General features: G+C 66.9%; 1 protein-coding gene across 2 annotated transcripts; it reads right to left on the reverse strand.

Annotated features, from left to right (window-relative positions):
* Positions 1-8,738: 8,738 nt before the first annotated feature.
* Positions 8,739-20,945, reverse strand: GPR20 (G protein-coupled receptor 20). Of its 2 annotated transcripts, none has more exons than XM_072774684.1 (2): positions 20,849-20,945; positions 8,739-10,233 (listed from the first exon to the last, which is right to left on the reverse strand). In XM_072774684.1, exon 2 carries the CDS (start codon positions 10,205-10,207, stop codon positions 9,137-9,139), a length of 1,071 nt encoding a protein of 356 aa, XP_072630785.1. In that variant the 5' UTR covers positions 10,208-10,233; positions 20,849-20,945; the 3' UTR covers positions 8,739-9,136. The 2 variants fall into 2 exon arrangements, with proteins under 2 accessions (XP_072630785.1, XP_072630786.1); XM_072774685.1 differs by having other exon boundaries at positions 20,844-20,922.
* Positions 20,946-21,487: the final 542 nt, after the last annotated feature.

Here is a 21,487-nt window from a genome sequence, read left to right on the forward strand (position 1 = left end):
GTGAACAATTCAGTGGCGATTGGCACACTCGTGATGCTGTGCAGCCACCACCTCCATCTCCTTCCAGAACATTTCCATCACCCCGAAAGGAAGCCCCACGCCCACTAAGCGACCACCCAGGCCACCCTGCAACACCTGGCCACCCCCTTCACAGGCCCCCCCATCTCTGTGGCTGTTTCTGCTCTGGATGCTTCATGTGAAGGGGATCACACGCCCTGGGCCTGTGACCTGGGTACCCAGGCTTCATCCCTCTGTGGGTTAGGGGATGCTCCCCTTCGTGGCTTTGTATCTGCCCGTCTGCTGCCTTGGGCTGCCTTGGACCTTTGGGCTGCCTTGGTCTGTGTCTGCTCTGGGTGGTCAGGCAGGGGGTCCTGGAGCAGAGGGCGGAGTGGCCGGCCAGGAGCCCAGAGCCGTGTGGGTTGGAGCCCGTCTTTGTGGGGTCCTTGCCGTGCTCTCTCCTGAACCCCTCTCTGCTCTAGGCCTGTCCTCCCCGTGGGCCTGGGGGCCTGGCCTTGGTGGCTCCCAGTTCCCTAGCAGGATGGGCCAGGGAGGGGTCAGCCAGGGGTGTGCCCGGTCCCTGCAGGCTGCAGGAGCTCATGAGCTATTCTGCAGGGGACCTTCCTGCCTGATGTTCCCAAATTGGCAAGTTCCACAATTCCAAGTTCTCAGAACCGGTGGGTCTGAAGATTCTTGAAGCTCCCAGCTCCCGGAGACAGAGTTCTGAGCAGGATATGTGTCCCCACTCCGTGCACCCCAACTGCAAACATCACTATTAGGGCCGCAGCATTCCCAGCGCCCCTGCAAGGGCCTTGTGCTGAGGTCAGTGGGCCCCGCCTTGTGCAAACGGCCCTACTCCTGCCAAGTCCTCCCTCCCTCCTGGCCTCTCATTCTGCATCCTTCTGCACACCCACAGGCCCTTCCCTGCTCCCTCCTGGCTAACCCCAGAGGGCCTAGATGCCACCCCCGACCCTGCCCCCAGCAAGGCCTCTGGACAGCTAGGAAGGGACCTGGAGGGAGGACCCTATGGGAAAGATCCTGCAGGGAGGGACCCCCAGGGATGTGGAGGGAGGACCCTATGGAGATGGTCCTGCAGGGAGGGAGCCCAAGGGATGTCCTCCCAGGAGGGCCCGCAGGGTCTCAGAGTGGGGACACGTGGTGGGGGCTGGGAGAGGTCGCCCAGGCTGTCCGGGGCGCTGGGCCAGCAGCAGAGAACCCGTGGGCCCTCTCTGGTGCCGGGAAGACCCCAGGCTGGCGGTTCGCAGGAGGAGTGGCACCCTGCACTCCAGCCCCTCCCTTAGGGGCCCACCTCATCCTTCCAGGGTTGACGCCCCTGGGTCATGGGTCAGTCTCCCCGGATCTGGATCCGGATCCGGATCTGTAACGAACTGAGGGTGGCCGGGGGGAGGGGCTGGGCCCACCAGGGGGTCACCATGGCAACGGGGAGGCTCATCTGCAGGCCAGCCGGGCAGCAGCAGGGCGGTTTCCGGGCAGGCGGTGATGAGATCATTCATGTTGGTAAATGCTTCTTGTCCCCTTCCCCTGACATCTTTTGGGCCTCGGTCCCACCTTATCTGGGAAAGGGGCTCGGGACTGGAGCCGCGTGCCCCCGGTGTTCTCAGGCTGGGCCGGTGGTGCCCTGGGCTCCCCGGGACATGGGGGGGGGGTGCCCAGCCTGCTCCTGCCTCATCGATGGGGTCTGCGGCTCTTCCTGGAAGAGACTCGGTGTCTGGCCCTCATGCCCCCACCCCTGCCCTCCCACTGTGGCCTGGGAGCGGGGAGTCCTCTGTGGGAAAGGACGAGCTCTGGGCCTGGAAATAGCTAAGTGTGGACAGAAATAACCCTGGCCTCAAAAAAGAGCATGGAAAATTAAATAGGGAACATTAGCATTCGCCTGGCACTTTCCACAGCCATCAGCGCATCAGGGAGGTGGTGTTTTCATCCTCATTTTATAGACAAGGGAACCGAGGCCCAGAGAGAGAAGTGACCCCGCCTGAGGTCCCTGTGCCATCCCACCAGGCTTTTGGCCCCCCTGTGCTCGCCATAACCTGGCCTCCCCTCCACACCTCTGAGCCCCGACCCCCGCGGTGTCTGCTGCTGGAGATGTCCCCTCTTGTTTCTCCGAGACGCAAACTCCTATTCATCCTTCAAAACCCAGCTCCACATCACTTCCTCTGCAGGACCTCGCCCCCCAGATTAGAGCAGTGGCCTCTCTGGGACGGGGACTGCACCTCATGCATCCCCGCATCCTCCTGTTTAATGCCAAGCAGCAGAGCAGGTGCTCCGTGAATGCTTGTCGAGTGACTGATCAACGGTGAGTGATGCGCCGAGAAGCTAACTTCTCAGGTGGTTGTGAGGAAAATGCAGGGAAAGGGGACAGGCCTCCAACTTACAACCACTCACACGTCAGTGAGAGTGTTGACTAAGTGCGACGGTTGACCACGCAGATAAACGGGTTCCAGGGAGAGACGGGACAGCTGGGCACAGGCCAACCCTGGCCAGTACAGACGGGCCTGTCCCTCGGCCGACGGCAGGGCCCGGACCCCCGAGGGGCTCGCGGCCAGGCTGCTGTGTCGCTGTGTCGCTGTGTCCTCGTCTGGTGCGGGCGCCTGGCTTCCTGGCTGCCGGCTCGGCGGCAGGTGCCGGCGCTGGGGCTGGGGACGCGCCAGGACATCGCAGCCCGGCTGTGTTGCTCTCTCCGCCCACGCGCGGCCCCACGGCCCGGCCACTGTCTGACCCCCTCAGGGTCGGGAGAGGGAATGAGGCTCTAACCCGGGGACCCCGTGTGGCCTTCGGGGCCTTCAGCTCCCCGAGTGACCCGCGCAGCGCAGCCCGTGCCACAGGGCGGAGGGGGGGCCCTGCCTCGAGGCCACGCTGCCCCCTGGGGGGCCGGACGCCGGCTCCTCTGAGCCTCCCAGTGTCGTCCACCCGCTGGGGTCGTCCCCCCAAGGCCCAGTCCTGCAGGTGCAGGCACCCCGGCGGCCTCTCCCGGGCCTGCAGCGCCACCTGGTGGCCCCGGCCCCAGACGCCGTTGTCCGGCAGGCCTCCCTGACCGGGGCAGGAGCTGGGCGGGTCTGGGGGGTCCCCTGAAAATGCCCGGGACTCCTGCCCGCCCCCTCCCGCCCTGGGCCTGAGCCTTTCTCACCGCTGCCCGCCTCACGGCATGTGCGGGTGCCCGGGAAGCTCGGGGGTAGGGCTTAACCCGCGGGGTCTCAGTCACCGGCACGGGGTGCAGGGGTGCGACACATGTCACACACACATGCGCACACCACACATGTGCATGCACACGCAACACACATACAAGTACACGACACACATGCACACATGCGCGCAACAAATGCACACAAGATACACAGTCACACATGCACACCCAGCACATACACATTTACACACACATACAAAACACACATGCATGCCACACACACACAAGGCACATGTACATTTGCATACATACACACAACAAGTACATACACATGCATACACGTACAGCACACACAGATATGCACACACAGGCACACGCATTCACACAACATGCTCACATACATCATATGTACACACACCAAACACACCAACACACAGGACCAAACACGCACATGCGAACGTGCACCACACATGTAACATGACACCATAAATGCACGGGACTACACATCGCACACAATGCATGTGTGTTCACCGCACACATGCGCACACACATGCACACAATTCTCACACCACGCCTAAAGGCGGAGGCTGTCAAAGAACCCCCTTGACAGAAGAGGGAACAGAGGCCCAGAGCGGCAGGTGACTCATTCGGGTTGGAGAAGGGACCTGGCCTGGGCGGGACACCCGGTTACCTCCCTGGACTCTGTCCCTGGAGGCGCACCCTGGGCTGGGCTGGGCCATGACGCCCTCTCTGTGGGTCCCGGAGCTGCTCCCACACCTGCCCCCATGGCTTTGGTCTGGAGAGGACAGGTTGGAGCTGGGGTCAGACCCCTGGACCTCAGTCCCAGAGACTAGAGCTTGACCTTCGATCTCCCCTGCCCCCCGCAGCAGGCCACAAGGAGAGGTACCGGGTAGGTGGGGTAGGAAGGCCCTCCTGCGCCCCAGGACTCTCCATGAAGCAGGTCCCAAAGGCCCCTGGTGCCGTCTGGGCAGTTGGGGCACGCAGGGGCCAGATGCCCTTCGGCTCCCGTAGTCCCTGGATGTGAGGGTCTGGGGCACCCTGGGACACCCTGGGGACGTACTGATGCCTGGGTTAGTGCAGGGCAGGTGACCGTGCACCTGGCCCACTCCTCCCATCACGCTCACGCCCCACCCCGCTTCCTGCGGGACCCTGTCCGGAGCCCCCACTCTGGTGCACCGCGCCCTGGGAAGGCCTGCCCGGCCTGGGGTGTGCCTGGGGGCGCCCTGCCTTGTGAGTGCCCCTCCCTGCCCAGGCACCCCTCCCCCAGCTAGAGCAGTGGGAGCTGAGGGGCAGCGGGAGGGGGAGGGAGGCAGAGGCTCTGGCCAGTTTATAAACAGACACTGCTTCTCCCATTTAAGTCCTTTCTGTCAGCTGGACCCCAGGATCTAGCCTTGCGCTGGCAAGACACTGGGTCTGAACTCGGGGTTACAGCTGAGGCACCAGGCCTGGAGGGGCAGGATGCGGCCGAGGTCTCAGGGCCCCTCGCAGGGACTCCGCTTGCCAGGTTCCGCTGTCCCCCCTCCGTCGCCTTTGCAGGGGGCCGGGGCTGTGTCAGTCCTGGGGAGCAGGACCGGGCAGTGAGCTCCTGCTCATAGACAGGGGGGCTGAGGCTTGGAGGGGGCCCAGAGCTAGTGGCTCTGGGGACTGTGCGTGGCCCTCGGGGCCCCTCACCCACTGGGCCTCCCGTTCTCCATCTGCAATACAGGGGTGGAGTGTCCTGGCCCTGCCAGCCTGCCCAGGCTCCGGAGCCCTCGATGCTTGAAGCCTCCGGGAGAGGCCCAGCGGGGAGGGGGCGGCGAGCCAGGTGGGCGCCGTGAGGACCCGGAGGGAAGGGCCTCCAGCCTCCCCTTCCAGGAAGCCCCCTGATGCCCTTGCCTGGCTGGTCCTGTTTGGCGTAGCACGGGACCCTGAGCACCCCAGCTGTGCCACCGGGCTTCGGACTCCTGGGGGTTCTCCTGCAGGGTCCCCGAGGGCTCAGCAAGGGACCAAGCCCAGTGGTCAGGTGGGGGCTGGTCCTGGGTGGGAAGGACTCCGGCAGGCGGGCCCCGGGCCCAGAGGGAGGGACAGGACCCGAACGGTGGACAGTTGGGGCAGGTACAGGGCAGAGACTGGGAAGGGAAGGCGTGTGGAGGGGGTGTGGAGGGTAGGAGAGGGGCTCTAGGGCAGAGGAGGTGGGGGGGCTCCACGGGGCAGGGGTCATGTGGAAATGGGGGGCAGGGGGACAACACAGCCAGGGAGCAGCAGGGGTCGAGGCTGGGGGATCCGTTCCCCTCTCCCTGGGCCGCCTCCTCCCTCCCAGCCTCCCTGGCTCCTGTCTTGGTCGGGGCGGGGACGGCCTTGGCTTTGGGACCAGGAAGTCTGTCTGGACGGTGCTCCTCCTGGGTGGCATTGGGCAGCCTTGCGGGGGTCCCCTCACACCTCCGGGCCTCGGTGCGCTCCTCTGTGAACTGTGTGGGGGCGCCCCTGGCCGGTGGAGTGTCCTCACCTCCTTGGCACCTGCCTCCTGGCCCCCTGGCGGGCTGGGTGGGGGGACACAGAGCCTCCTGAGGGAGGGGGACCCGGGGTGTGTGGAGTTGGATCCAGGGCATCAGGGGGGACATCCATCTCCCACGGGGCCCTCCACGCCCGCCCCCGGCACCAGAGGCCCCCAGGAAGCTGGGACGGGCGCCGCCGTGACATTTTCTGCTATTAATGGAGCTTAATCTAAACAGGCCCTAATATTTACCTCCGGCCGCCTCCGGCCTCAGAGGGTGCCAGACAGCAGAGTGATGAGCCGCCTCCAGGCACACCCCTTCCCCCAAGGGCTGGGGCAGAGGCGGGAGGACCAGGACCCGCGCCCCAGGGCCCGCCCCATCCTGCATCCCCAGAGCCCCCCTTCCCCACCTGGAAAGGGAGAGGACGATGCCCACCTCCCCGGGGTCTGGGCCGGTTCAGAGAACAGGACACCGGGTGGCACTCTGCAGGCCCAGGGGTAGTGCTGTCCCCCCCCCCCCCCCGCCAGCTGACCCATGTCACCCACGACCTCTCCCCGGGCGGGCAAGGCTGGGACGGGGCTGGGGCGACGACACGTCCTGCTGGTCCGCGCCCCGACCCCCGTGCTGCACCCATACCCTGCCCACAGCTCTGCCGCCCCTGCTCCTACCCCTCCACCCTTCTTGGGGGGCAGGGCTCCATCCCCTAAGCCCAGGTCGGGTGGGGCTGCTGAAACCACACAGCCGGGCTGCCCACGGGATGGTGACAGGGCTGGAGGACCGCGTGGGCTCCTGGCCGGCTCAGTGCCCCACGGCCACCCCTGCCACCCTGGGCTCCCGGAATTGAGGGCACGGAGGGAATAAACAGGTTTAATTCAGGATGAGGACTTCTCGCTAAGGAGATTGTTTACATCAGATATAAATACACTCGCTCTGTTATGTCACTTCGGCTTTTCGAAAAATCGGGGAAGAGAGGCCACGGGGAGGGGGCGCAGAGACCTCCACCCTGGCCCCAATGGGAGCAAGGCCAGGCCGAGTCAGCCTCGGGGAGCCCCGTGGTCCCCACGAGGCCAGGGTAGGAGGGAGCCAGACCTCAGGAGGTGGGAGCAGGCCTCTGAGGGGGCTGTGGGGTGCTCCCCCCACCCCCCCGGCCCCCTAACCTCCAGCTGCGACGCCAAGGAGAGGAGGGAGCAGCTGAGGCTGCCTGGAGAGAGCTCTGTGGTGGGGGGGCTGTGACCCCGCGATCTCAGAGGAGCAAGGTCTGCCCCCAGTTCCCGCCCAGCTCAGGGGACAGGTGGGCTCTGTCTCCAGCTCGGGTGGTGGGAGCCTCCCCCTGCGCCCAGGGGGCCCTGAGGCACCCAGCTTGGATGTTGGGATTTCCAGCTCAGGGCCTCGGGCCGGGGCCTCGGGTGCCGTCCTGGGCATGGACCCCAGCACTGCCCGCGGCTCTTCCCTCCTACTGCTGGGGATTATGGAGGCGACAGCCGGGAAGCAGGGAGGGACAGACCCGGGTTCTGGACCCAGGTCTGCACCGGCTCACCTACCACAGAGACCCCTCCTCCAGAGGAAGGGGTTGTTCCAGAAAAATCACAACCCCTCCACCGCCAAACACAGCAGCCGGTGGGTGTCACACACTCACTCCTGAGCGTGGATGAGCGTGAGAACCAGGGGCCGCTGACCGTGGAGGACGAGAGCCCTCCCTCCTGTGCCGAGTGACCCCCGGCGGCCAGATGCGGGGCCAGGACAGCAGGTGGGGCTCTGTGGGAGCTTCCCAGCCCCAAAACCCACCCCTAGCGCCCACTGGCCCTCAGCTCGGCATTCCAGTTGCCACGCGCTTCCTGGCACCCAGGCAGCTCCCAGGTGCCCCCTCCACCTCGGGCAGCTCTGGGTCCCCGGTGAGCCCCAGGCCTGCGCTGAGCGAGGTCGGGGAGAGGCTGCGGCACGGAGCCTGGCTGCGGTCGGGGCCCAGGACGTGGATGCTGGCAATGCTGAGCACCAGGCCTCCAGGCCCAGCAGGCAGCCCGGTGAGGGCCCGGCAGCGCCAGCACCCTGTGAGCAAGCTGTGGACCCCCTCGGTCTCCAGCAGGGAGGCCTTGGGCCGACGTGTCCTGGGGTCGGAGGAGCCGCTGACGTGGGGTTCCGGGTGGGGCTGGTGGCAGAGACAGTGCTGGCCCCGCAGTGCCCAGTGCTCGCTGTGACCCTGGCTGGGACGTTCCTCTCCGGGCTCAGTTTCCTCATCTGGAGCATGGGCATGGGCTCCCTGCCTCCCGGGAGGGCCTCCCTCCAGGGCCCCCAGCGTGGAGGACGGGGCACTCAGTCCAGAGCCAGCTGACCAAGGCCTGGAGCTTGGCTTGCAGGACTTCTCTGCTGGGGTGGGCAGGTCGGAGGCCGGATTCCATCACACCCTGTTCAGGGGCCGTGGCCGCGGGCCAGGGTGGGGCCTGCTGCCTGGAAGCCTCGGGCCCCTCTCCCCCAGCCTGCCCCTGCCCCTACGGCCGTCTACAAAGGGCTCAGGGAGCTTGGCTCTCAGCAGAAGGCATGTGGAGGCCATCCCGGAGTCCAGCTCAGAGGAGGCCATCAGAGACCTAAGTCAGAAACACCCCCCCCAGGAAGGGCAGGAGCGGAACGAGCCAGGCAAGAGCAGGGTCAGAGTGCTCTGGCCCCGAGGATGAGAAGGGGCTCTGTCTGCGGGCCGCTGGTAGGCCTGGCTTCGTTGCCCGAGGTCTTTGCGCTTGGTTGTCCCATCCACAGTATGGGGCCGTGAGCCCCGCCGCCCCCGGGCATTCCTGGGGTGGGGACTTCGGGAAGGTCGGAGCTGCCTCCAGGGGGGTTTTGATCCTACGGCCCCCCCCTCCCGCGGGGGCACCTGCACCTGCTGCTCGTCCCCTCCTGCACCGGATGGTCAGAGCACAGCCTCTCCGTGCGGGAGGTGCCGCGGGTCCGGGCACCAGCCACGCACCCCCGTCTCACTTGTAATCACGGGGCCCCAAGCCCTGTCTTTCAGAGGCGCAGAGCCCCTGTCCCCGTCTGTCTGCTCAAGTGACATGTGTGATCCCCACGTTCCCCTTCGGTCCTGGCTCTCTCTGGGGCCCGGGGGGTGGGGCCCGGGGTGTGGGGGAGGGGGTGGGAGCCTCTGTGGGATCCCCTAGGACCTAAAAAGACCTCTGTCCCTGTTTCTGGGGAATCCCTTGCAGGGTGAGGAGGGGCCAGGGGAGAAGCAGCACCCCCACCGTCCCTCTGAGTTTTGGCTGGACACGGACCGTGCCCCCGGGATGGTCAGCATCCGCTGTCAGATGGCCACGTCCACGAGAAGCCTGTGGCAGACGGTGCTGTTCACGCGGCGCCGTGTGGCCTCGAACCCTCCCTGCGGTGCCCCGGGGGGCTGTAACCCATCTATCTGGGGGAACCTGGCCCGCCCGCCCTCCTGGGCAGAGCTGATGTCTCCGCTGCCCTTGCCCTGGCCTGGCCAGCCCCGGCCTCTGGTCCTCTTGCGGCGACCTGCCCACTAAGCTCCAGGCCCGTCGGCCAGGTCCTGTGTGAAGGCGCTGGGGCCGGCGCCAAGGATGTGGTTGTGGCCTGAGCCCCGGGAGCTCTTGTGCATGCTGACCATGTTGCTGCTATTGGGCTCGTACCCGGCTCCGTGCCGGCGGAAGAGGCCGCGGACGGTGGCCTGGAAGCCGCTGGTGACAAAGCAGTAGACGATGGGGTCCATGCAGCTGTTGAGGCTGCTGAGGGTCACGGCCACATGGTAGGCCACGAGGCTGGCGTGGTGCGGCACATCCGGCCACAGCGCCACGGCCACCTGGCGGGCGTGGAAGGGCGTGAAGCAGACGAGGAAGATGACGAGCACGGTGAGCAGCAGCTGCATGGCCCGCACGCGGCGCTGGCGACCCTGGCGCAGCAGCCCCGGACGCGACAGGGCGCACACGATGCGGCCCGTGAACACGCTGATGACCAGCAGCGGCAGCAGGAACTCCAGGACGGTGAGCGCGAGGACGCGGCAGCAAGGCCCGCTGCCCGCCGCCACGCCCAGCACCGACAGGGTCACGGCCCCCGCCGCCATCCACACGAAGGCGCACGTGGCCCTGGCGCAGGCGGGCTGGCGCCAGCGGCGGGAGCCATCGGGCTGCACGATGGCCAGGTAGCGGTCCACGCAGATGCAGGTGAGGAAGAGGACGGAGCAGTGCATGTTCAGGAAGTAGCCGAAGACGTGCGGGAAGGCGCATCGCAGGCAGCCGCGCGTGCCGTAGAAGACGGCGAAGCGCGTGGGCAGGGACAGCCCCACCAGCAGGTCGGTCACCACCAGGTTGATGGTGTAGATGACCGATGGCGTCTTGGCCTGGGTGCGGCAGCAGAAGACGTACAGCGCCAGCCCATTGAGCACCAGCCCCGCCAGGAAGATGACACCGTGCACGGCCATCAGCGCCAGCCACAGCCCCGGGAAGGCGGCGTGCAGCTCCTCGTCCAGCCGGGCGAACTGCTGGAACAGGGGATTCTCCGGCTCGCTGTTGTTGGCCGCCGCCGTGGCGTTGGGGGCCGCCGGGGCCCAGGACCCCACGGGAGACGCAGAGGACATGACGGCGGCCGGCACGCGGCGTGGGCCTGGAAGGAAGGAGACGGGTCACCTCTGGGTGTCAGAGCTGGGCCTGCTTACCTGCTCACCGAGTCCCCAGCATTCCCATCATTGGGCCTTTGGGGCCCTAAAATGCCTGCCCTCTGCCCTCTGCCCTCCGCGGGACCTCCCCCTTGCACTTGCCGGGGTGGAGCTTCAGCGGAGTGTGAGTGTCCTGAGTCCTGCTCCTCACTCCTCAGTGTAGCAGGAAGTAAAGCCCGGCGCTGGGGACGCCTGGGGGGTCTTTGGCTCAGGGCGTGACCCCGGGGTCTCGGGATCGAGTCCTGTGTTGGGCCCCCCGCGGGGAGCCTGCTTCTCCCTCTGCCTATGTCTCTGCCTCTCTCTGTGTCTCTCATGAATAAATAGATAAAATCTTAAAAAAAGGGAAAAGGCCCTTGCTGTGCAGCCCCGGCCCAGGACTGCCGGGGAGGACGAAGGGGGTGGCACAGGTAAGCTGTAGAGACATGTCTGTTTGGAGACTCCACGGGGTTCCTCCCATACTTGCTGTGCAGCCTCAGGCAAGTCGCTTAACCTCTCTGGGCTCCGTCCTAACCTGTATGGCAGGGGTTGGGAGCCGCCAGGAGGATCAGCCGAGCCCAGCAGCGCCGGAGAAACCCCAGTGTGAGCTCCTGAGGGATCAACTGGGGTCGTGATGGCCCCCCTTGGCCGCCCCCACCCCCACGCGTCAGACCCCGTCCTCCAGGCCAGCCATCTGTCCTCGCCTCCTCTGAGGCTGGTGGCGGGTCAGTGTCCGGCCCGGGGTCCAAGCGCCGCCCCGCCCCCCTGCCCTCCTGGAGCCCCGAGCCCCTGCCCTGCAGCAGTGGGGCGGGTGTGAGTTAAATAAACGCTGCGCTCCCTGCGGCGCAAGGCCCGCCCCCCCTGTTTATGTTCCTGCGCCGCGTGTTTAACTTGCCGAGATTTATCTCTATTTATACGTGAAGGGTTAACAGGCCCCCTGCCCCCACCCCGGCCTGGCTGATGCTCCAAATAAGGACATTTCTGACTTTTTCAGGAGAAAGGAGCTGACTTTGGGGAGAAGCGGGGAGGAAGGGTGCCTAGCGGGTCATCCTGGCCGCAGTGTGCCCTCCCCCCACCTGCCAGGGGAAAGGAAGACCCTCCACCCCAGCCCCGTGACCCGTGGCCCGTGGCCGTGGGCCGTCGCTGTGAGCAGGCCGGACATGTGAGCAGGTGCCCATGGCCCCCCCAGCTGCCGCCTGGCCTCGGGGAGCAGGCTCACTGTGGCAGCTCCGCCCCGGGACTGGGGATCCTGAGTTCTCCTGGGGTGAGGGGGGGCACCAAGTGGGCAGCCTAGGGGGGAGGCGCAGCGGAGGAGTCCTTGCTGCCTGAGGCTCGGGCTCCCGCCTGGCCTGGAGGAGGCGCGGGCTGGGGGTTCAGACGGTGCCTCTGCCCTTGGGCTCAGAGACGTCAGCACCTGCTGAGGCCATCGGCTCTGCCTCTGGGCCCCCAGCTGCCCAGGGCCCGGGCCACACCCGTTCCATGGGGGCCCTGGGCTCAGCCCCCCGCCCCATCCTTCTGGGCCAGGCTGTGCTCTGTGTGGACCCGAACACGCGGGGCCGCTGGCCGTGTGTGTGGATGCTGCCTCGGGCAGACGGGGAGGCCCGAGGGGTGTCCGGGCGGGGAGAGATCTTCCGGAGGCTGAGCAGGAGCCGGAGGCCGCCAGGCTGGGAACCCGGAGGCTCGGGCCGTGGGGGGCCCCAGGATTGCTCCCGCGGAGGCGACGGATGCCTCCCAGCCTGTCTCTCTACCGCGAGAAAATAAATGAGCCTTGGCAAAGCCTGGAGGAGCGCCGGGCGCTGGCTCCAGGGACGCACGGCGAGCAGTGTTCTGGATTCCCTTCCACATGCTTTTTGGTTTTCCAATGTGTCTGCAGTAGGTTCGACTCAGTGTCACAGGGAGAGACAAATAATAAACATTACAGAACGTTTCCTCTGGGAGACAGTCCCAGGATGACGCCGGCCCCGGGGATCCTGCCCTTCCAGGAAACTCTCCCGGCCAGCCTCACACGCTGGTCAGCGGCCGGCTCAAGGTGCCCGAGGGTCCAGGCCAGGGCTGCCAGGGTGCTCGGCCCGGGGGTGGGGGTGGGCAGGGTGCTCAGGACGCCCCTGGGCCTGACAGGTGAGGAGAGATGGACGTGTCTGCGCAGTCTGAACCCTGATCCCAAACAAAGCTGAGCCCTGATCCCAGTAATATGAGGAACCTTGATCCTGCTGTACAGGATCCTGCCCGGATCCAGATCGGACTCTGAGCTCTGTTCTTGGTCACTCACTGAGCCCTGATCCCAGTCACACTCTGAGCCCTGACCTGGTCACACTCTGAGCCCTGACCCTGGTCACTCTCTGAGCCCTGACCCTGGTCACACTCTGAGCCCTGACCCTGGTCACACCCTGAGCCCTGACCCTGGTCACTCTCTGAGCCCTGATCCCAGTCACACTCTGAGCCCTGACCCTGGTCACAACCTGAGCCCTGACCCTGGTCACTCTCTGAGCCCTGACCCTGGTCACAGCCTGACCCCTGACCCTGGTCACAGCCTGAGCCCTCATCCCTGACTTTCTACATGCACCATCTCGTCTCTTGTTCTCTCTCTGAGTCTGGCTGTCTCTGTCTCTGCCTCTGTTAGACCCCCCGCCCCCAGCACAGCCCACCCCCCTGCCTCACCTCTATGTGCCATTCTTATGTAACGATCCCTCTCCAGAGCATCTGTTCACTCTGCTTTGAACAATGAGGAGCTCAACTGTAGGACTCTTGACCCCATGTTTGGTCTGTGGAGGCGGGTCCCCCGGGCAGTGGCCCGCTGATGGTCTCCTGATCCTGCCCCATGGCACCCGGCCCACCCCTCTCTGGGGCAGGGAGGAGCTGGGCTGGGAGCTTCTGGGCCGAGGAGCCCCCTCTCCCCCTTCCCCCACACGGCCTCAGGAAGGACTTACACTCTCTGGGCTTCAGTTTCCGTCGGCCTCCCCACGACTCCTTGACACCTCACTGAGGTGGCTTCCCCTGACAACCCCCGAATCTGTTCTGGTCAAGGATGTGACCCTCAGCCAAGCATCCCGCTCCACCTGACACATGGCCAGCACCCCTGTGCTCCTGCCACCCAGGCCTGCGGCTCCCCCTCGCCTCTCCCTGCCCGCTCTCCCACGGTGCCCACACAGGGCCCCCACCCTGCCTGCCGGCCAGGGCCTGTGCATGCTCCCACAGGAAGATGGGAGTCAGGGCAGTGGGGGGTGTCCCAGTGGGCGGTGGCCAGAGCCGTCGTGTCATGGGAGCGTTTGCACAGTAGCCGTGGCCAGCAGAGGTTGGTCCTGTGCACCACCCGCCACTCTGGGGTTGCAGATGAGCCTCTCTGAGCAGAGCCTTCCTCCCGCTGATTCTGAGCGGATTCCCCGTGCCGGGTAACCGGGTAACCGTCCCGGGCCTCCTGCGCTCACTCTCAGGGCAACCGAAGCTCCGGGAGGGACAGGCCAGGACTCGAACCTGGGTCTGCCTGGGGCGAGCCCACAGCCAGCCCCCGGGTCCTCAGGGAGGACGGGGACACCCAGGCTGGCGGCCCCTTCCGGCGGCAGGCCCACGGCACCCACTCCCCACGTGCCTCGCTCTCTGCTTGGCCTCTAAATATAGCCTGGAATGAGGGGAAAGGAGAGAAGGTTCTGCTCCTCTGTGGGGACAGCCTGGCCCCGGGCCTGCCCGCCCAGGCGGAGGGCAGAGGCACAGACCTGGCCCTCGACGGGCCTGGGCGGTGAGCGAGCAGAGGCCCAGGGCCGGTTTCCAGTGGGGCGAGGCACGCCCGGGCCCAGCGACCTCCGGCTGTCCTCGGCCCTGCCCCGGAGTCTGTCTCCCTTCATCCGCTAAGTGGGGTCACTAGTGCCTTCCGCTGCCTGAGGGGGGAGGCGCGGCTGTCCTGGGAGCCAGTCTGACAGCGGTGGCACAGCCCTGTCCCCTCCCCCTTCCTGGCAGGTGTCCTGGGCCTGGCTGAGGTGGAGCAGACCTCAGAGCCGGGGCCAGCTGGCTGGAGCCCCGCGGGCAGAGGCCACGTCCTCGTAGTGCTTGGCACGGTGCCAGCCCGGGGCCTAGAAACTTGTAGGGCAACCGTCCTGGGCTCGCAGCCCCTGGCCTGCCCACTGCCCCACCGGCTCCGCCAACACCCGTCAGGTGCTTCTCCGGGCGGAATAGAGGGAGGCAGGCTGCTCTCCGGGGCTCGGGGTCAGTCGGGAAGGACTCGGCAGGGTGGGCGCGGGGGCCATCACCAGTCCTAAACCCGCTTCTTCTTAGAACAGACCCCAGTGCCCTCACCTGTAAGTGGGCCCAGGCGGGGAGTCAGGAGGCAGCGGGGCAGGGCTGGAGGGGTCCTGGTGGGCGGGGGCAGGGCCACGTGCGGACACAGGTGAGCGCTAGGAAGAGGGGGCCCCTTCGGTGGCAGGGGCTCTCTGCCGGACATTGGGCCCCCAGGTGTGAGTCCTGGTCCTGGTGGGAGGGGGTGGAGACCCGGGGCTTTCCTCCCCCTCACGGGCTCCAGCTCTGCAGGGGCCTCTCCCTCCCTGCCTCTTTCCTTCCTCCCCTCTTCCCGCTCCTGCCTGTCTTGCTCCTGCCTGTCTCACGGAAGTGGGGGGTCTCAGTGGGAGGACCCTCCCAGGCCCCCCGCATGCCTGTCTTGCCATCTGCACAGCGGGCACCTGCAGCTCCGAAGTGCTCCAGGGCTTGGACACGCCAGCCCCTTCTGGAACGTCCGTGCCAGCTGGGGGCCCTGCCTGTCTCAGGAGTGCTCCAAACGGCTCCTCCAGGGAGCAGGGCAGAGGAGGGATGGGGGCCTCCTGGGGGCCGGGGTGAGGCCCAGGCCCAGGCCCAGGGCGCCCTGGGGTGGGAGGAGGCCCTTGCACACCCCTGGGCAGGATGGCTCAGCCTCCCTTCCCCATTTGTGGGCTAAAGCCCTTCTGTGGCTTGGTCCTGCTCCATCCTCAGCCTTGTTCTTGGGCCCCTGCAGCACTGAGCCCCGGGGATGAGCTGCCCAGGGCTGCGGTGGCCAGTCCCCCGGGGACTTTCACCCACAGCTCTCCTCTCCCTGGGGTGGCCCACCGGTTGGAGGTGAGACTCAAGGTGCTGATGGCCGCCAGGACCAAGCGCAGAGACCAAGTCCTGAGGAGGTGGCTCTGGTGCCTGGATCCAGCCCTGCCTGAAGCTGGCATCCTGGGGCTTGTTGGTTAAATGAAACTATCCTCCCCCTCTTCGACCTACATTACTCTGAGCTGAGTTTCCATCGCTTGTGGCTGAAATAATCCTACCAATACACTCTGATCCACACAGGATCTCTTCTGTTCAGATGCCCCTTCCTTCAGGGAGCCCTCCCTGGTTGCCCCAAGTACATTTGTGGCCTCTTTTGGGCCCCTGGAGCACCGTGGCTCTGTCATTGCCTGGCCACTTGCCTGGTTTCCCTGCCCGTCCGTGAATTTCTGCAGAGGAGAGGATTGCAGAGACATTCAGAACCCTCGAGGGGATGAGCGGCGGATTCCTGAGAGCTTAGCTTGCACTCCTCCGAGAATGGGGAGCTCGCACCCGGTTAGCCTGCTGCCTGTTCAGCTGCTCGGAAGACAAAGTCTTCCTCTATTGCAGCGCCGACTGGCTCCCCGCGAGCCCAGCCCAGGGCCCCCGGCCCCTCCGCTTGGCCCCACCTGCTGACTCTTGCCGCCTGCCCCCGGGAGCGAGAGGGGAGCAAGTGGAAAGGACATCTGGCTTCCTGCTATTATCGGGACGGGGACTGAGCACATTAGGACACAGGACACAGAGACGGGGGGTTCAGCAACTAAGCTGGGGTTACCCAGCTGGGCCTCGGGGCTTGCCACCCCCACGGGTGACCCTGAAGGCAACCTTTCTCATGCAGAGAGCCCTTGGGGTGTTTCTGTGGGGGCCCCTGGGGTTCTCTCCCCTATGCCAGGCCTTCCATTTTCCAGGTGAGAACTTGATGCCTTGGGGGGGGAACAGGGTCCGATTTAGAGCCAGGCCTGACCACCCCCCCGTTGCCCCAGGGTTCCCCTGACACCTGCAGGGTGTGTTGGGTGGAGCAGATGGGCCACCAGCTGGCATGGTGGCTGGGAGCCACAGGGCCGTGGGATCAGGGAAGGCTTCCTGGAGGAGACAGCGGACTCGCAGGTGTGGAAGCCTGGGTGAGCAGCCTGGGAGGCTGAAGCCAGGAGCCACCCTCACAGGGCCTTGAACACAGGATCCGGCCCAAGGGTGGCAGGCTCCTGGGCAGGGGTGACCTCTAGGCCTCCTTCCTGCACCACTTCCTGCCCCAGCCAGCCTTGGAGGAGGGCTCCGCCCCAGAGCACCTGGTGCAGGTGTGGCCAGAGGTGGAGGGGAGGGGGGCAGGAGGGGGAGCGTGGTGAGGGCAGTGTTTCCTTCTGACCCCAACTCCCCTGACCCCCGCAGGTGGGGAGGCCCCTCCCCCCCAGCAGGGCATCACAGGCCTCCCAGAGTTTGGCTGAGATGCTCCAGAAGAAGCCCGGTGGTCGGGGCCCTTCCCAGGAGGGACCTGAGGCCCCCGGCAGGTGGGGGGCCCTCTCTCCAGTCCTCCAGCACCCCAACAGTCTGATGGCCCTCTGTGTACCCTCTGACCTCTTTCTTTTGCCCAAGTTACTCCTCCACCTGGAAGGCTTCCCTGCCCTCCCATCTTTGGGACTTTGGGCCAGCCCTCCACAGGAAACCCTCCTGGAGGGGAGGGCGGAGGGTGGGGGCTCCTCTGGAGGGAGGGGTGGGGCTACAGGGCAGGGGTGGGGCTGCAGGGGGAGTGTGGGCCGCACTCCCATCTGCACCTCCAGCACCCGACAGCCCAGCACAGAGCCTCATCCATCTCTCTCGGGGCTGAGGGAACGTCACTGAGCCCTGCCAAGGCCTGCAGGGCGAGGCCACCTCTCACCCTGGCCTGCAGCGCCCGCCCATCCCACCCCTGGCCTGGGCCCTCGCAACCCACCTGGTGTTCTGGGCGCCAACCTGGATTCGGCTTCCACCGGTCCTCCCAGCCAGGAAGGGCTGTCCCCTCCTCCAGGGAGCCCACCCAGTTACCCTGGTGGGTCCGGCCCGTCCCTGTCACCCTGCCCCTGGTGCTGGTCAAACAGGGCTTAGCTAGAGTTGTGGAGTGGTTTCCTCACCGCAGATGCTGGGTGTCATCTCTGTCTAGCTCCGAGGCACCTGAGTCCCCACCTGAAGGGTCATCCAGGGCGCTCAGAGCCTGGCTTCTCAGAGCCTCTGTGATGCTTGCTTTCGTGCCCTGGGAATCTTCCAGAGCAGGGAGTCCTTTGCCTCTGTCCTCCCCACCCAGCTTGGTGGCCGCGCCAAGCGGCGGGGGCTGCACTCCCCTGCTTCGGCTCTCAGCTCTTTGGTCTGTGCCCCGTGCCCCACACGCATGCAAGGTCAGGAGCTGGGACCTGGGGGTCCCCTCCTTGGCCGAGGTGGGCGTGTCCTGCCATCTTGGCTCCTCCCCAGGCTGCCCTCGACCCCTGGGGACAGCAACCCTGCAGCCCGCTGCCTGCAGCCAGCCATGTAGGGCACGGGGGCAGGTGGCAGCCTGGAGCTTGGTCTGTGCAGGGTCGGGGGGAGAGGGGCAGGCATGGAGGGCAGGCCCAGTCTGTCCCTGACCGAAGTGCCAAGAGCATCTGTGGTGGCCCAGGCACCTTCAGGACGCCTGAAAGCCACTCAGCAGCTTACAGATGAGGGAGCAGAGGCCCCGAGAGCTGAGCAACGTGCCCTGGGTCGCACAGCATAAAGTTGGCGGAGCTGGGAATCAAACCCAGGTCCACTGCTTCGGGCGCAGGCAGGAGAGGGACCAGGGTCGGCGGCTGGCATCTGTGGACCTGGGGCTTGGGCACCAGGGCACTGCCGGGGCGTACGTACCTGTGCGTGCCCATGCTGCTGGGGGGTGACCCTCATAACCTCCCGAGGCCAAAATAGCCATTATTGGGGGAACCATCTGCCTGTTTATTTTTACGATTATTCTTGGTTTCACGGCATCTGCTTTAGAACATCGCCTGCTGTTTTTGGCTGGTCTGAGCCTCTCTGCTTATTCCATCCAGGGACTGCTGGGTCCCCACTGAGGTCCCCGACAGGGGCCAGCCTGGCCCTGGGTCCCCTAGCAGGTCCCAGGTGGCGGCAGCCGGAATCTAGGTTCCCATCCGGGCCTGGCTCCCTCCACCTGGCTCAGGGACAGGGGTCACTGGAGGGGGCGGGTGGAGCGCTGTCGAGAAGGGCACCTGGTCGCCATCAGGCCTGACCGTGCTCACAGGCCACCATCTGCGTGGTCTCTCTGGGAGGGGCGGCTCCAGGCTGGGCTGCGCGTGGAGGTCCCGCTGGTGCTCACAACCCTGGGGTGCCCACAGCGGCGCACCCCACCCCTGCTTCCCTGGGGGGCAGATCCTCAGGCGGCACTCGTGGCCCTTGCACCTGCTGTTCCCTCTGCCCGGCAAGTGTCTCTGCCCGTGTCACCTGCTGCAGGCCCCTCGTCCCCGGCTAGCGAGGTCCTCCCTCAGGCCCTACACTCCCCTCCAGCGAGGGAGAGCTGTGATCCCGCAGTTCAGGGCTCCCCGCCCCAGACCACTCCTCCTAGTTCCTCCTAGGCTCCCGCTGACTCCTCCCAAGATGCCCCTGTTCTGCGTTGCCGTTGCCGTTGAGGGTGAGGAGGTGAGGACGCTGGGGTCCAGGATGGTAGGCGGTGTGTCCGGGTCACTCGGGGGTGGGGTGGGGGTGGAGAGGCTGTGATTTAAACTGTGCCCCGTGGAGTCTCCTGCCTACCCCAGGCCTCGAAGGCTGACTGCAGCCCCCTGTGCAGACGGGGGATCGGAGCCCCGGGTCGGGGGCGGGGGGCAGCAGCTCGCCCCAGGCCCCACAGCCCTGCATCGGGGTCCAACTCGCAGGTAGGACCCTGAGCTTCGGGGGGGTCACACCTGACCTTGAAGCCCCAGTGGAGCAGGTGCAGAGGGCACAGAGGATCCCAGGCAGGGCTGGCTCCACCGTTCGGAGCTCGGGCTGGGGACGAGGTTGGGGGTGTGGGTAAGAAAGTGGCTCGGGAGCAACGGGCGCAGGAGGGGCCCCAGAGGACCTGGGGAGCAGAGGTTCTGGGCAGTGGAGGAGCCGGGACCCTCAAGAGGCCCGAGGGTCAGCCTGGGCTCCGCTCGCTGCGGGGCAGCGCCCTGGCGGGGTGGGGCGGGGCGGGGCGGGGCCGGTGGGCCCTGCTGGGGCTTCCTCGTACCCCAGGGCACCTCCCGCAGGGAAGCCCTCCCAGATCGCCCAGCCAGTGGGCCACCTTCTCTGTCCGCCTTGCTTTGTCTTTCCGCTGCCCTCCCACCACCTGGCGGCTGGCGGTCATTCCCTTTCCTGTGTCGCGTCTTCCCCTGCGCGTCTTCCCCTGCGGGGCTGGCAGTCCCAGGAGGGCAGGGCCTGGGCTGGCTGCATGACCTGATGGCCCCTTTGGGCCTTGGTTCCATCTTCCGTGAAGCGGGTGTGTGGAGACGCACCCCCTCACATCAGGTGCCCCGGGAGGGCCGAGAGCCGCGTGCAGGTGCTCTGAGAAACCCCCTCCCACACACACCAGGGCTCCAGGGGCAGCAGCCCCCCTACCCCCACCCCTGTTTTTGCCAAGGCTCAGAGAGGGGCGGCGACTTGCCCACGGCCACTGGGCGGGGGAGCCGTCAGAGGGGAGGGGGCACCCCGGGCGGCCCACCGGCTGGGGGTGGCCACTCGGGGGCCAGTGGGCAGGCCCAGCCGCGGCCCGAGGGCCGCAAGCTCCCCAACCACCCCTCCGGCTCTCCAGCCCCGGCGCGCCCGAGGTTGCACAGCTGCTCCTTGTCTGTCCCGCCGGCACCCTGGCCACAGGCCAGTTCCCAACCCGCCCGCCCCCCTCGGGACCCTGTTCCCGCAGCCCTTCTCCCAGGGCGCTTGCAGCGGCCCGAGCCAGGCGGGGGCAGTGCCAGCTCCTGGGCTCACGCGGGGGGCGGGGGGCCAGCCGCCCCAGGCCTCAGGTTCCCCGCGGCTGCGAGCGGGAGCCGGGAGCCCGAGCCCTCGAGAGCCCGAGCCCTCGAAGCCGCACCCCTGCCCTGCCCCAGCCCCGGAGGCCAGCGGCCCAACGCTGCTCAGCACCGGGCCTCCCGGGGCCTGGCCTCCGCCGCCGCCCCTGTGCCTCCACAGGTGTGAAAACTGAGGCACAGCTTTGGGCGCCCGCAGCCCAGCAGTGAGATGCTGAATGAATGAGCGCGCGGATGAATGAAATCCAGGGAAGGGGGCGTGGGAGCAGCAAGGGTGGGGCTCCGGGGTCAGGAGGGAGGCCCCCACAGCCCCCGGGAGTCCCCGCTCCCCTCTCTCCACCTAGCCCGGCCAGCCGCCAGCAGCCGCTCCGCCCGCGTCCTCGGTCTCGGTTTTCCCATCTGTACAATGGCTCCCTGCGGGGTGCGACCTCAAGGCCCCTCTCAGGCTCTGGCCTCCCCCCTCCCCAGGTCCGGGGGCAGGTCCTTGGCCCCTCGGCCCCTTGGCCCCCGCGGCCCCTGCGCTGCCTGCCCGGCTGGGGACTGAGGACGCTCGGGCACCGTCGGGCTCTCGGGGGACTCACCGCACCTTCGCCTGCTCCGAGGCTGGAGGCAGAGGCGGCGCAGCTGAGCCGGGCGACCTCCTCGGGGCAGCTCTGCGGGCCACTCGGTCCGCGCCCGACCCGCCTTCCTGGGGCCTGACGTCAGGCCCGCGCCGGGGCTCCTTTTGGGCAAAGCGGAGGGGTGGGGGCGGGGTGGGGGCGGGGCGGGCTCCTTTCCCGGCGGCCGGCCCCCTGGAGGAGCCTGCTTCCAGGGCCCGGGGGAGGGAGCCAGGGGCAGCAGCGGGCAGCTCGCCCCCGCCCAGACGGAGGAGGAAACTGAGGCACGGGGGGGCGGAGCCAAAGCTGAGGGGCGCCGAGCTGGGGCTGGCTCTGGGTCCTCCTAGCACCCGGTCTGGGGGAGGATGCAGGCCCCCCCCAGAGTGCAGGGTGCTCCCGTGTGACATGGGAGGGGGACTGTCCCTCCCACGTCTGCCCACCGTGGCTCTGCGGGCTCGCGAACTGCTCTCTGGGTTTTCTGTGTTTGGCGTGTTCTGAGCCTGGGTGTGTCTGTGCACCCGGGACCTGGGCCTGCACCCTAGCATCTGGCCCCCGTGGGTGCCCCTCCCGCATGTCCCTGGGGCGGATGTGGCTTCCCAGGGGCGCACGCGTGCCGGGGCGTGTTGGTG

The sequence above is a fragment of the Canis lupus genome, chromosome 14 (genome assembly GCF_048164855.1).
Source record: "Canis lupus baileyi chromosome 14, mCanLup2.hap1, whole genome shotgun sequence".
NCBI classification, from domain to species: domain Eukaryota; kingdom Metazoa; phylum Chordata; class Mammalia; order Carnivora; family Canidae; genus Canis; species Canis lupus.